General features: G+C 37.9%; 1 protein-coding gene across 3 annotated transcripts in view; it reads right to left on the bottom strand.

Annotated features, from left to right (window-relative positions):
* LOC113042226 (partitioning defective 3 homolog) overlaps positions 1-14,624 on the bottom strand; it is a 407,940-nt gene that overhangs the window by 238,262 nt on the left and 155,054 nt on the right. For all 3 annotated transcript variants that reach the window (XM_026200884.1, XM_026200885.1, XM_026200886.1), the window contains exon 4: positions 1,836-2,005. In XM_026200884.1, the coding sequence (XP_026056669.1) occupies positions 1,836-2,005 (170 nt within the window). The remainder of the gene's footprint in view (positions 1-1,835; positions 2,006-14,624) is intronic.

Raw genomic sequence — 14,624 nt, 5'->3', positions numbered from 1 at the left:
GGATAAGAAGAACAATGAGTGGATGGATGGATGGATGGATGGACAAGTAGAACAATGGATGGCTGGATTGATGGATGGATGGATGGATGGGTTGGTGGGCGGATTCTTGATGAATTTCTTGATGGGTAGGAAAACGTATGGATGGATAAGAAGAACAATGGGTGGAAATATGGATGGATGGATGGATGGTAGTAAAATTATGTATGGATGGATAAGTAGAACAATGGGTGAAAGGATGGATGGATGGGTGGGTGGATGGATTTTGAATTTCTGGACATGTAGGAAAACGATGTATTGATGGATACGAAGAACAATGCATAGACAGATGGATGGATGGGTAGGAAAAATGACGTATGGATGGATAAGTAGAACAATGGGTGAAAAGATAGATGGATGGATGATGGATGGGTAGAAAAAATTATGAATGGATGGATAAGTAGAACAATGGATGGATGGATGGATGGATGGGTGTATAAGTAGAACATTAAATGGATGGATGGATTTTGAATTTCTGGATGGGTGGGACAACGATATATGGATGGTTAAGAAGAACAATAGGTGGAAAGATGGATGGATGGATGTATAAGTATAACAACTGATGAATAGATGGATGGAAAAATATTACTCCACATTTATTTAGGTAATTCACTTAAAGAGGGGGTGAAATGCTTCATGCATTCATGCTTCATGCGAATTTCATGCATACTGAGTTTTTTACACTGTTAAAGAGTTGGATTCCCATGCTAAACATGGACAAAGTTTCAAAAATTAAGTTGTACGTTTGAAGGTTTGTCACAAGTTTCGGAAAGTTTTTTTCCAGTATGGGTCTTTGTGACGTTAGAAGGAGCGGAATTTCCTTATATGGGTCCTGACGCACTTCTGCTGGAAGAGCACACGCTCCCGTATAGCAGAGCACAGCAGAGACATTCACTGATCAGAGCGAGAGCGAATTGTCACAAAAGAGTGTGTTTTTGGTTGCCAGGGCAAGACAACCCTGCACAGATTACCAAAAAAAACAGCATTAAGGGACCAGTGGATGGAGTTTATTTTTACAGAGCATCAACGGAGTTGTGCAAGTGTTTTTGTTTGTTCCCTGCATTTCGAAGATGCTTGTTTTACAAACATGGCCCAGTTTGACGCCGGATTTGCGTATCGTTTATTTCTTAAGGATAATGCAGTCCCAATGAAAAAGGGTCACGATCGTGTGTTGGAACCGCAGGCGGTGAGTAAAACTGCTTCAAATATCTCTGTGTTGTTAACTTAGCTATCGGCACGTAAGCACATCAAGTAAACAACATGCGATGTTGTAATCAAACTGCACTTTCCACATGTACAGCTTAAAAAAAAAAAAAAGACGACATAAAGTGGAACTTAGTCATTTTCCAAAACCGCTAAGCAAATATATACAGTTTCAATACATACCACATAGAGATGTCGTTGCTGATGCTCTCATTAAATTTCAGCCTCTGGATCTGTGTCACAGCTCTCAACGCAAAAGCCTACTCGCGCTCGTGATTCTTTAGCTCCGCCCACAGGTAACGCCTCCAGGCGCTCGTGTTTTTCCGGCAAAAATCGGTACAGACTATCTTTCTCTTATAAATATAATAAAAATAAAGACTTTTTGGAGTTATGAAGGATGCAGTACTACTCTATAGGTACTCAAGATTAACAGGATATTGAGTGAAAACAAGCATTTCACCCCCCCTTTAAGAAATTAGAAATGTGATGTGTGTGTGAGTGTGTGTGTGTGTGTGTATGTGTGTGTGTGTGTGTGTGCATGCGTTTGTGTGTAAAAATAAAAATGGCTGAATGATCCTGTGATAGTAAGAACTGACCTTTCTCTCTAGGCTGTTGGTTTGGCTGGTGTTGTTGGCTTGTCGTTGAAAGCCTGCTGCGCTGGACCATCGTGTGGGGTTCTTGCGAGACGGTTCCTCTGGCTGCAGCTGGATTTCGGGCAGGCCAGCCAGAGCTGGATCACTGCTGCGGCGCACATGCAAAGGCATGTCTGAAACAGAGAGATGAGAGAGTTCTTGTTAACAGCATATTTTCTCACTTTCTTCACTACGGTACAGTAAGACATCCTTCCCACATGGCCACAGATAACAAACACAGCACTTCAGCTGAGTTTCCTCAATTTCCTACAGAAAGGCTCTTTTCAGCCCCACAAAAGTGTGACAGGGACACAGTAGTATATTTCTGTCTGCCAGTTCCTTTGAGCCTTGCAAAGAAAGGCGGTGGCAATAGTACCATTTAGCTGGGCTTGTTCTGTGACACGCGCGTACCGCACACGCTTTAGAAAGAGATGGGAGAGGAGAGCCAGAGGTGTCCCTGTGCTGCTGCGCTGTAATGGGTTTGAACTGCAGGGCAGGTGGTGGTGGGGGATTAGTCAGATACCAGTTCACACTTCCTGTCTCACACAGCTCAGATAGCCAGTCTAGATTCAGTGCTAGTGGTCTTCTACAGAGCAGACTTATTTCTACACCTTTTTTATATGTTTTGGTAACACTTCCTATTAAGCCTCTATGTTTAAATAATTACATTAAAAATGTCTGATAAGAAAAGATTAAATATTCTTCTGTAACTACAAAATGGTACTTCCCAATAAAAGATTATAGTATCTTCTGTAATTGTATCATGACCACAATTTCTGCTTCTCTCGATTTATTAAGCACAATCAATTGCTATATCTGTTATAAAGTCATTTGGACTGTTTGCTTCAACTAAATCTGAGTGTAAACCACTTACATTTGCCACAGGTTCAGGATCGGCCTTTGCTAGCACAAAAGATGTGTTTAGGCCTCCATTTCTAATTCCGATAAGTTACTGGAGTAGCAAGAAGGCAGCATGACTGGGCAAGATGTACCCACAGTTAAATCTTAGTAACATATATTTTAGATACACTGCAATACACAATAATAGAGCTTCTGAATAAACCAGCAATGTCATTCAACAAAACGGTTGAATGATTGATCATTTGAGGGCTTCTCAATCCTGAAAGGCCAACTTAATTTGAAAGATCCTTGGAAGTCTTTGTCTCACATCCTTCATTCAGCATGTTTTAAAGCATTCATCAAGTTTATCCTTCGCATCCACCAATCATCCTCAAATCTTTGCACACACATTCAAATCTAGCGTTCAGCCTAGAAACTTCATAAATACTGTTCTAGATAGGACTTCCTTTTTTAGAATCACCCATTTGTTTTCTTCCTGAATGAATCAGCACTTATAAGCAAGTCATCCAAAACAAATGATTTAAATGACTCTATTGTTTGTTTTTCGTTCCTAAATAAATCAATGTTCAAAATATGTTTTCCATTCCACTGTGCTACTTTTTCATTGTTCTTCTATGTAAGTACAAACAAATCAGTTGAACAAATGATTAAAATGACTCGCTCACAATGACGCTCGATTGTTGCCACCTACTGGCATAACAATGTAACCTGCAGAAATCTTAAGATTCTATAAAGAACACACAGACAGACAAGAGTGCTACACTTTGTTGGACTCTCAGCACTCTTGAAATGCTACTCAACCAGACTCAATGAATATTTGAAACTTTATACTGCATTAAAGAACAGTTCACCCATAAATGAAAATTGTGTCACCCACCCTCAGGTCATTTCGAATCTGCTTGATTTGTTTTATTCTGTGAAATACAAAAGGTGAATTTTTTAAGAATATCCTGCAACACATAAGTCAATATGATGCGGGTACAGTTAGTTAATCTATCCCTTACAGTAGGTCAGCTATGCATTTAAGAATACCTTCACAATACATTATGCATGTTTCATATAAAGAGCTTCATTTTATGAACATTATACAAAATATTAAACCAGTTCAGAGTAAATTAGCCACAGTCAGTTTCAAATTAGATCTGAGGGAAAAAAATAAACACCCCCAGGAAGTCTTTTCCCTGACAGAGCACAATTGTTCCCCTTGTTAGGCTCTGTACTATGCTTTAGCTATAGCTAAAGTGTTCACATGTCATCTGCACTAGTGTCTTAGTGTCGACAGGCAGATTTACTGTTAGTGTCTTGCCACCTGGCAGAAGCTCTGAGCGCACTGAACGGTTGAAATTTCTAAGCTCTCTGGTCTCTGGGTTTATGAGATGCAACGGGTATATGTGGTACATCCATAATTATGCAAATGTCCCAGCAACCACCTGTCATCCCTCGACAACGTCCTGCCACAGCATATGCCCATATTGCGACTACCATCTGATACCGTGCGCATGCATATGCAGCTCACAGGAAGTCCCAGTTTTACAGACGTAGATGTTTCGGTCAGGCCACAGCTCACCACATGCAGTCTCAATGAAAACAGAACCGTGAAATCCGAATAGCCTGAGGCTGTAAAAAAACACTCCGCAGACCAAGGGAGGCCCTATTATTTAATTACGAACTGAACTCAATAATGATTTTTTTATACGTTTCTTTTTGTCAGTGGTCAGTTCACATTCGGTTCATGGTTTTAATGACAAGGCCCCTCAGTCAAAGCATAACTCTAACCTATGTCTGGGATTAAATTCAATAATTAGCTTAAGGCCAAGATGGCGGAAAACACACAGAGATGGGTCTCAAGAAAAAAAAAGATCAAATGACATCCAAATACATTGTTTCAGTCTCTGTAATATTACATTACATATTACTAACGTCAAACAAGCAATAACAAGGAGTGACATGAGGATTGCAGATAATGGAAGTGGGAACTAATGGGGCTTTCAGAGAAGCAAGAAACTAAATCAAAAACAATGTTTTATTGAATCCGACATAGTTGTTGAAGTCAGCCAGATTGCATCTGATCAGCAACGTCAGGAATCTGTGCAGAAGTACAAGAGAAGCCAAAAGATGTCTGTTGAAAACCAGGAAATGGTGGGAAACTAATATTTTATATCATGTTGATGATCAGCCCTGAATGAATCCATGAGAAAAAAATTTGGCCCAATATTCAGTTTGCTTTCTTTTTTTAGTATCCCAACGTTTCTAATTTGAACACATATGTGGTTTTAAGCAGCGGATTTCTTTGAATATATTCAGGGAGCAGATGGTTGCTCATCTGATGCATATCTTCATATTCTTGTTTGATTTCATTAAGAACCTAATCACGTGATTTTGAAGAGAATCAAACCACATGCTCGTCTGCAACATGTTGCATTTTTATACTAATTTGGATAAATACTTTTCCCCTGATGATTTCCTGCTAAATTAGTCTTCAACTACTCGCATGCAAAGACAAAAATATCTGTATCTTAAGCCAAAACTTTGTAATTCAATTCCTCTATCAATACACAAACCACTTGAAGCATCCAGCAACTTTCTCATGCACATACAAATGATACTCGGGTGGGAATCACATGAGTTTAAAATATCACTGCACATTTTAATATGAGAATATTTCTGCATACTTTTAAACAATGAGGGCATGGATTGCAGAAAGCATGTGATGCTGCTCCCACAATATTGCTTTTGTTCAACAGCCCATCTAGTGAGTACACACAGAGGACACACGACCCCGTTTTATCCCTTTCTCGCACCACTCCAGCCAATATGGGCTCCTAATGTGTGATCGGATTAGCTTTCCTCCACCAGAAATTGGCTTCCTCTGCGTTTAATAACCAAGTCGACCACTTAAAAGCCTGTACCCATCGATCTCAGGTGTGTTAGGGGTATGGCCAGGGCCTCTAATGAGACCAAGGACCAATTTCAGCTCTCCATGGAGGATTATGAATAGAGGGGGAACACAGGCCAGCAAACAAGCTAGACACAAAAGATGGGGTTAAACTCACCAGGGACACCCTCTCAGACATCATATTTACATCTCTAATCCATCGCCTCTCGTTGAGGGCCGTGTGGTGGAGATTTGTGGATTAGTCCATAATTAAGTGAGAATATTCACTGGTTTCTCTACACAAAGCCATGGCTAACAATTTTATAAATCGATGAGACGGCACTCTGTTGAAACGTAGATAAGACTATGACATATGTTATCTTTTGACTCGTAAGACACCCACAATATCATCTCCAAAATCTCCAACTTTAACCCGTTCCTCTAAAAACCTTGTGTTTTCTGCTTTGCTGAGTTGGCACTAATAACACGCAATTCACTTCTGACTTTTCAAACACAGGGCTCTCTAATATATTACTTACTGCTTCCAATCATTTAAATTGCCCGTGTGTCCATTTTGTCCTTGCGGGCCGGTTACCTGCCAAAGGAAAGTGTCCCTGACTGGCTGCCAGTAGTGGGTAATGGAGAGGACGGGGAACGCTGAGGAATACTGATAAGGCTGTGGACGAGGAGGCAGTGATGAGCAGAAACAGGTTGGTTGAGGCTGTAATTCCAGTTTTATCTTTTTTCTCCCCATTCTGTCGCCTTTCATATGCTGCAAATGAAAAGATTGGCCAAACCAGGCATAATTTTACGGACTTCTTTGAATATTAAAAATACGACCTTGGTTTTCTGAGAGAAAAATATTCAATGACTGACCTGCGTCTGAACAGTTAGCGGGCTGAGGAGTCTAATTGAAGGGGCTGGCTTAATAAAATATGAAATAATGTCTTTGCTGGAACTCTTTTTAAAGACTCAAGTGTCACCAGAGCATCCATATTGATATCTCTGGAGGTTTTGGCAAGGACCTCTTTCAACTATATCTCAACCTACATTTGCATTTGCCACCGAGGTACAAAAAGTCTTCCTAAAGGAGGTAGCTTAGCTTTCAAGTTGGGGAATAGCCTGGAAAATGTTCAAGAAGGAATATCTTGGAATTGGTTCAAAAAGGAAGATGCCTCAGATCCCCGCTAATCGGTAGGGCAACTCTCAATTTAGAAGCAGCTAATCTTGAGTAGTCTTAATGAGGCTGGGTTTTGGTTTTTGTATACGCTGTGGGTTTTTCTCTCTTGGGAAGAAAGTAGGAGGACTGTCGGAACATACTGGGAGGATTCTGACGCAGATGTAGGGAAAGAGCGAGTGTCCTGCTTGAGTGCTGGAGCATTGCGTCTGGGCAGTGTCCGTGCAGTTTGACACAGTGGAACGTGAAAAGTTTCAGGCTGTAGACAGATGGACGAAAGTGGTGATGAGAAATAAAGAGTGAAAAAATGTCTGACTATCAATGTGAAAGATAAGGGGATCCGAGGACAGAAAGACAGAGTAAGATACTGAAGCCACTGCAACTACCGGATACATTCCGGATAATTCAACCTTCAATTTGTTTGTAAAGCCGCTATAGCCACTAATATTTACCCTCTGTTTGTTCATCAGGGACGAAATGACAAATGAATAGCTGCTTATACACAGGGATGCACAAAATAGTACTATCATATAAGTTCAGTCATGACACCTCTGAAGATTTTAGCATGGTGATGGATATGGCAATATGTTAATGTAATTGTTATGGGTGGAATAGATCTGCTGTGCTGCTGCTGTTTGTTATTGCTGTAGTTGTAAGTTACTGCTGCTGCTGCAGGCAAGAACAGGAACTTACTACTGCCATTGCATACGGTGATACAGTGCCGTGAGTAGGGCTGGGCAAATAAACAGATTTTTCGATTACCATATTTTCCGGACTATAAGTCACACTTTTTTTCATAGTTTGGCTGGTCCTGCGACTTATAGTCAGGTGCGACTTATTTATCAAAATTAATTTGACATGAACCGAGAGAAATGAACCAAGAGACATGAACCAAGAGAAAACATTACCGTCTCCAGCCACGAGATGGCGCTCTATGCTGCTCCGTGCTCCTGTAGCCTGTAGACGGTAATGTTTTCTCTTGGTTCTAAATAAATGTGACTTATAATCCAGTGCGACTTATATATGTTTTTTTCCTCATCATGACGTATTTTTGGACTGATGCGACTTATACTCAGGTGCGACTTATAGTCCGAAAAAAATCTTTTTTTTTTTTTTTTATGACGTCGATTTGATATGGATTCTCAAAAGCCGTGAATCAATATTTTCCAAAATTATTTTTTTTAGCAAACATTTAAATGACATTTAAACATTTTAATTTTTTCATTAGTCTTCTCTACTAGATGTCACACTCTCGTTTAACTTGCGCAATGTCTGTCACTCATTCACTTATCCAGTGCTTATCATGGCATGGATACTGTTGACAAGACCAAAACATTATTTGCAATGCTCATGTAAAATTCTGTAGTAATACTACAAAGCTGTGGAAGCATTTGACATTAAGCTCAAAGGCAGCATAGTTTTCCGCAATGAATGAATAGTGATTGGTGCAATGCACGGTTTTGTTTACAGAGCGCAGACAATGCTTGTGGTGTTTTCAGCATCTGTCGTCTCACTATGATGATATTAATACAAAAATTTCATCCCCAGCTGCTCTGAGAGTCACAGTTTAACTTGTCAAAACTACCGTCATATCACATACATATCAGCTGCCAGTTCCTCACGGCAAACGGTCAAAATAAACGTTTATTTCAACATGAAGAAACCATCAATAATATATTACTATTTATCTGTGTTAAAACTCAAATGTAACAACAATGCTACTACTACTAATAAATATTATTTAATTTTAAATGAATATTCACATTTGTTTTCTTTTTCATTTTAACCATAAACCTATGTTGTCCAACACTTTGTTTGCCAAAAAGTATTTTTCTTTTGAATAGGATAAATTGAATTGTTTTATTTTTTTTAAAAAAATTAAGAAGAATATTTTATATTGGTTAAAAAAGTTTTTTTTTTTTTTTAAGTTTAAAATACAGGCCTGTGGTTCTTAATTTCTTTTTATAAATTCACCATGATGTTTACTGATGTTTACTGTTATTTTTTGGAAATTTCAATAGCATTTGTATAAAAACTATATTCACTAAATGTAATAAAAAATATTATATAAAAAATGGAGAATCGAATGGAGAGCTTGTGAATCGAAATCGAATCGAACTTGGACATCTGATTTGATACCCAGCCCTAGCCATGAGTATTGAAGACATACTGCTGCTGTACAAATAGCACTGAAAATAACCCGTAGCAGATCTATATAGGTTGAGCTGGGGACAGTGGAGGGTTTCAGAGAAACTCTGAAAGTGTGCTGCAGGAATTTCAAGTGAAAGCTAGCCAGCCATATAAATGCAAGGCAGTAAACTCATTGGCTGCATATGCTGCATACTTTTTGTCTGGCTATTATTTCTCATGCCAGCCTTTAAAATATATTTATAACATAGTGGTAAATGTATAGCCTAAATGCCTGTAAGTCGCTTTGGATAAAAGCATCTGCTGAATGCATAAATGTAAAATGTTGAAATAAATCATACTTCATTCAGTATATTATAATGTTGTGTCTAAATTCTTGTGTAACATTTAAAATTATTATTATTATCATTATTACTATTATTGTTGTTGTTAATTTAGACAAAATAGAATAGAATTTCACTCATTTATTGCTTATTGCCATAACATGAAAATATTGTCTTATCGTTATCAGAAATTTATTTTTGGGGCAACACTAGAGGAATGTATTATAAGAAGCCTTGGGATTACTGTACATAATCATTCCTAACATTCATTCTTTATTCTACAAATTGCCTCAGTTTCTCATCTTTGGATGTGAACGCAGAAACTGACACTTTATGCTCCATGATCCAGAGACTCAGGGTCAAATCCCCATTAGAAATACACGATTACACAAGTCTAAATGCAAACCAGTCTTAAAAGACAATTTGACGTGTAAGATATGTTTTATGAACCTTACCAAATCAAAGTCGGACATAAATCAACATATACTTTCCGTACAATCATACAAAGAAACAGCAATGTTTTCTCTGGCTCTCAGACACGCAGCATCAATGTTAACTACACTAATCGAACTACAGCAGTAAACTGAAACGCATCTGCTGGAGTTATTCCAGACGGGTGGATTTTCTGGATGAGAAAGACCAAAGCAGGAGGCATGGAGTCATGGACAGATATAAACATCAGATAAACAAGGATAAAGTTGAAAGTGGACGTATGGAATGAAAGGGATAGGGAAAAGGTCTGGAAATTCAAGCCTGGATTTCCTAAAATGAATCCTGACTCATCTGGGTCGACGTTTTCCACATGCTGGGGACAGCAATCAGAGTAGCACAAGGGAGAGCAGTTAACTCAACACCCCGGTGTCACCAGCAGGCTAGAGGAGAGTCCCTGGAGGGGCGCTAATCAGCTAACCAAACATTTCTGCTGGGCTATAAGCAGGCACTGCTCCCATAATGCAAATACCATCGAAGCATTCCTTCAATGCTACAGTGACCTGGACAGAAGTTTTGATATAGTATAGTATGGTACCAAACATTCACTGTTTCGAGATAAAAAAACATTTCAAGTCAACATGAATTGCCTTTTGCTATCTATTTTACTTCTGTATTCAAACATGTTTGGAAGCGAAAACAGATATTCAGTAAGATAAAATATAGGTTGGAAATTTGAAAAGTACGTGTTGTGTACCATAATGAAGTCAGACTGAATTACAAAATGCTAAAAATATATATTTTAAAATAGCTACCTTTTAAAAGTTTAGTCTTTCTTTTTCATTAATATTAGAAAGTTAATTTTCAAATAATTACATTTCATATAAAAGTTTTTTTAATTATATTAAAATACAAAAAGCTCATTTTTATTTAGCAAATTTTTATGTATTTTCTAGTAAATAAGTGCAGTCTAGGTGAGTTTAAGAGATTTATTTCTATAACATGAAAATCTGATTTATCTAAATAATATTACTGAAGTTAAGTAATTGCACATAGGGTTATTACAAGTAAATTACGACTTTGTTTTTGGTCACCACTGAGAATCTCAATATACATGAATTCACCCTATATGAGGAAAATACAATACTACTGAATAATATTTTGGTTAACACTATGGAACGGTGTCATTTAAAGGGGGAAAACACGGATATATATATATTCAGCGAAAGGGCCTGAAAAGGTCACCTCTGGTCAGTAACACGGTAGAAGTAGAAGAAAAACTACTCAAAGATAAGCACAGGCTTCACTTTTCCCACAGCCCACAATACCATGCACAACTGCAGCAAATAATGATGTTGTCTTCAACATCGTCCAAAACACCCAGCTGTAACTTTCCCAACTTCTGTAGCCTTTCATTGTGCAGCACAGCAGCTCAAACGCTGCCCGAAGACGACCATGGGGTCCGTCCTTGTGGTCTGATTGCTTATTGAACTTGCTGAACTGAAGACCCCATTAGAATAATCGCATGTGTGTTAGTCAGAACCACATGTTTGGACACACTGAGTAGAACAGAGAAACAATGGAAGAGGGAGAGGTGGGAAAATCCAACTGTACTGCTGACAAAATGAAAATCCACAGAGGAAGAGTACGAATACAAAGACAAATGTTTAGTTCAGACACACAGACATTAGTTTCATGAGCAGATGTTGTAATTTGGAAGGAGATAATGTTTCAGTCTGTTCTGAGATTACACCCTTGAATTTCTATTGCAAATAGCATTTTACCCAGTATTTAGAGCATGAAAGAGAAAAGGGAAAGATGTGAAAACTGTATTATGGGAATATGTCACCATTTAGCGTGCAATCATAAAAGATCACATAAAACAATAAGGGCAGCTTTTTGCTAACTTGCTATTTAAAGCAATATTCAACATTTAATCATTAACATTTGTTTTCAACATACTGTCACTGGGATGCGTCTGAAGAATACCAAATATATTCACTTGGACTTAAAACCCTTTAAGAACTGTTTCCTGAAAGGTTATTTTGGAAGCCAAAAATGGTTCTTCTATTGCATCAGTGTGAAAACCCTCTTTTGGAAACCTAATTTTTAAAAGCCTCTCCAGTTTATTTTTTCAATGCAGAAGTGTGAGACTTCAAGATTCTTTAGCTGGAAATAATGAGAAGAAGATCTAAGTGCAGCAAAAGGTAAAAATGCTTGTGCTACAAGCCAATGTGTTTATAATTAAGACAATACATAAAAATAATAAGGTTTAAAAAATGGTTTGTGGTTTCAAGCAGCATAACAAGCTGTTTTGTAAAGCTACAAATAAGTGGATTTGAATGAGAGGAAGCCAGACACATTAAATTTCCCCATTTTTACAGGAAAAATTAGGTGGACAAAGCAGATACTATAAAAATGAAATAGTAGTATAATATAATATATAGTATAATAATCCAATATTTGTCTTAAAGAACTGAGAAATTGCATGCAGAAGAACTCTGAAGTCTCATTACACTCTTAAAATTAAAGTTTCCTTATTGCCATTTATTGTTCCATAAAGAACTTTTAAAATCAATGGAACCTTTCCATTGGTTCTTTATATTGAGAAAAAAAAAACGTTTTAGATTATTAAGAAAAACATGGTTCTTTTAAGAACCGATTACTGGAAGGTTCTTTTGTGAAGAAAAATGGTTCTTCTATGGCAGTCTTTCCCAACCAGGTCCCCTAACACTGCATGTTTTCCATGTCACCTTAATCAAACTGACCTGATTCAGATCATCAACACATTAGCAGATACTCCAAGACCTGAAATAGATGTGTCAGAGAAAGGAGAGATGCAAAATGTGCAGTGTTCGGGGCCTACAGGAACCTGTTTGGGAACCACTGTTCTATGGCATCAAAACAAATACCCTCTCCTGGAACCCCGAATTCTACAGAGAGGGTTTTTGTGGTGATGCCATATAAGAACCATAGATGCCATAGAAGATTGGAAAAATGTGTAACTGTTCACTTGAAGGCTCTTTATGGAATCCAAAAAGGTTCTTCTATTGCATTGCTGTGAAAAGCCCCTTTAAGTGTATCTGTGTTTTATCATTAGAAATCAAGTGAAATACTTGAAATGGATCAGTCAATTCCAATGTGCTGTGTTATAATCAAACCAGCTGTCAACAGACAATAGATTCTGCTGGGGACAGAAAAATGCATCACTTTTTGATACCAATAATGTCCCCAAAAGCCATCTAATTGACTTTAAAATAGGCTATTATAAATTAGAATTAGTGTATTTGATTGCATTCACTGAAATACCAACTATATACATAATGCACATGATCTTAGAGAAGAATTGTCTGTCACACATTATTCGCTAAATGAAACTCTATTTAATTCAAACCACGTCTTCCAGCATCAACAATCAGGACTAAAACCTCACACACAAAACTTCAGAAGCTCAAAAAGACAATATTTTCCTGATTCTGTAAAGTAAACACTAGTGGCAAATAGATTCTCGCTCCTCAGAGAGCGATAGCAAAGGGGAAAAGCCTTAAATCAACACAAAACTAAACACTGTGTTTGCAGAGGAGTTCCTCTTCATACATTATTTCAACTGACAGACACAGATTTCTGCCTGATTGCAGCATTACGTTCTTCTGGTTTCAGCAAAGGAGAAACTTAAGCAGTATAACTTGTCGAAACTCTGAACATTGTTGAATCAATTCATCTTTCCCATGCAGCCTCAAATCCAGCGTATACATCGACAAAAATAGTAAGCACATAATGGTCAAGGGAAAATGTTTTCTCAAGATCAAAGCAACGATTCGCAAGCCAAAAAAAGCACTCTCCTTAATGATCTGTTGGCCCCATTGTTTTTTTCTTAAACGTATCAGTAAAGATCTGGCCATAGGGTGAGTTCACCTTTGATAGAGTGCTATAATAAAACGGGAGGGTTAGCAAGAAGTCTAAAACAAACAGCACTTAAGAGTTTCCTGAGCGAGACATCGACTCCCAGGAAATTCCAGCGAGATCTGCATGGACTTTCTCATCTGCAGCGGCTGCTTTATCTTACGAGGTTGAGTCACCTACTCTCACAATTTCTCTCTTTCTAGCTGTCAACTTGGTTTGCAAGAGATAGAGCGTTTCAATTAGCAAGACATTTTTCAAACGCAAGGACGATGATCTCTAGAGTCCCGGTCTTCTCAAACGTGGATATATGCCTCTTTTTTGCCTTTATTCGACATGGTGTTGTTCTCTCAACATGTGAAATCCCACCGGCCCTCATTGTTTCCCGACTTGGCGTGGGTGAGGGAAACACAGCCTCCAGACATGAATCCAAAAACACCCTTCCTGAGACTCAGTGATGCCAGGATGAGCCCGAGGCTACAGCCGCCCAGACTCAACCACGCATTCAAATCAACTCTCCAATTTACTGACACTTGACAAGACAAGCAATGATATGTGACTGCTAGCCCACGCTAAGGACGCTTATACACCAGAGGATGCTTTGTCAGGGAGCTTGACGAAAATAAATGCATAAGATCTTTGGTAAAAGAGGAGCTGGTATGGAATCAAGCGAGTTGGACTTCAGAAAGCACAACTTGACCCACCTCCTGGAGTTAAAGTTATATTCTCTCAACTTGTAGTCACAAAATACATTTTTGTGCAGGGTTATTATAGTTAAGTACTACTCAAATAAATCATTTTCATTACTCTAAATAAAATAAACATTATTTAGTTAGCTAGCTGCTAAGAAAACCTTCTCATTTCCATTTGATTTAAGAAAAACACTGAAATCACTAAAACTGAAAACTTTATTTTTTATTTTTTTACATTTAATAAATTTCCAAAATTGTTAAGAAATTTGCTAAAAATAAATAAACATTTACATAAAAAAATCAATAAATTAATAAAAAAATAATAATACAAATTACAAATACAAAAAA

The sequence above is a fragment of the Carassius auratus genome, chromosome 24, assembly GCF_003368295.1.
Source record: "Carassius auratus strain Wakin chromosome 24, ASM336829v1, whole genome shotgun sequence".
NCBI classification, from domain to species: domain Eukaryota; kingdom Metazoa; phylum Chordata; class Actinopteri; order Cypriniformes; family Cyprinidae; genus Carassius; species Carassius auratus.
Note: the sequence above shows the minus strand (reverse complement) of the source record. Positions and strands in the feature narration are given on the sequence as shown.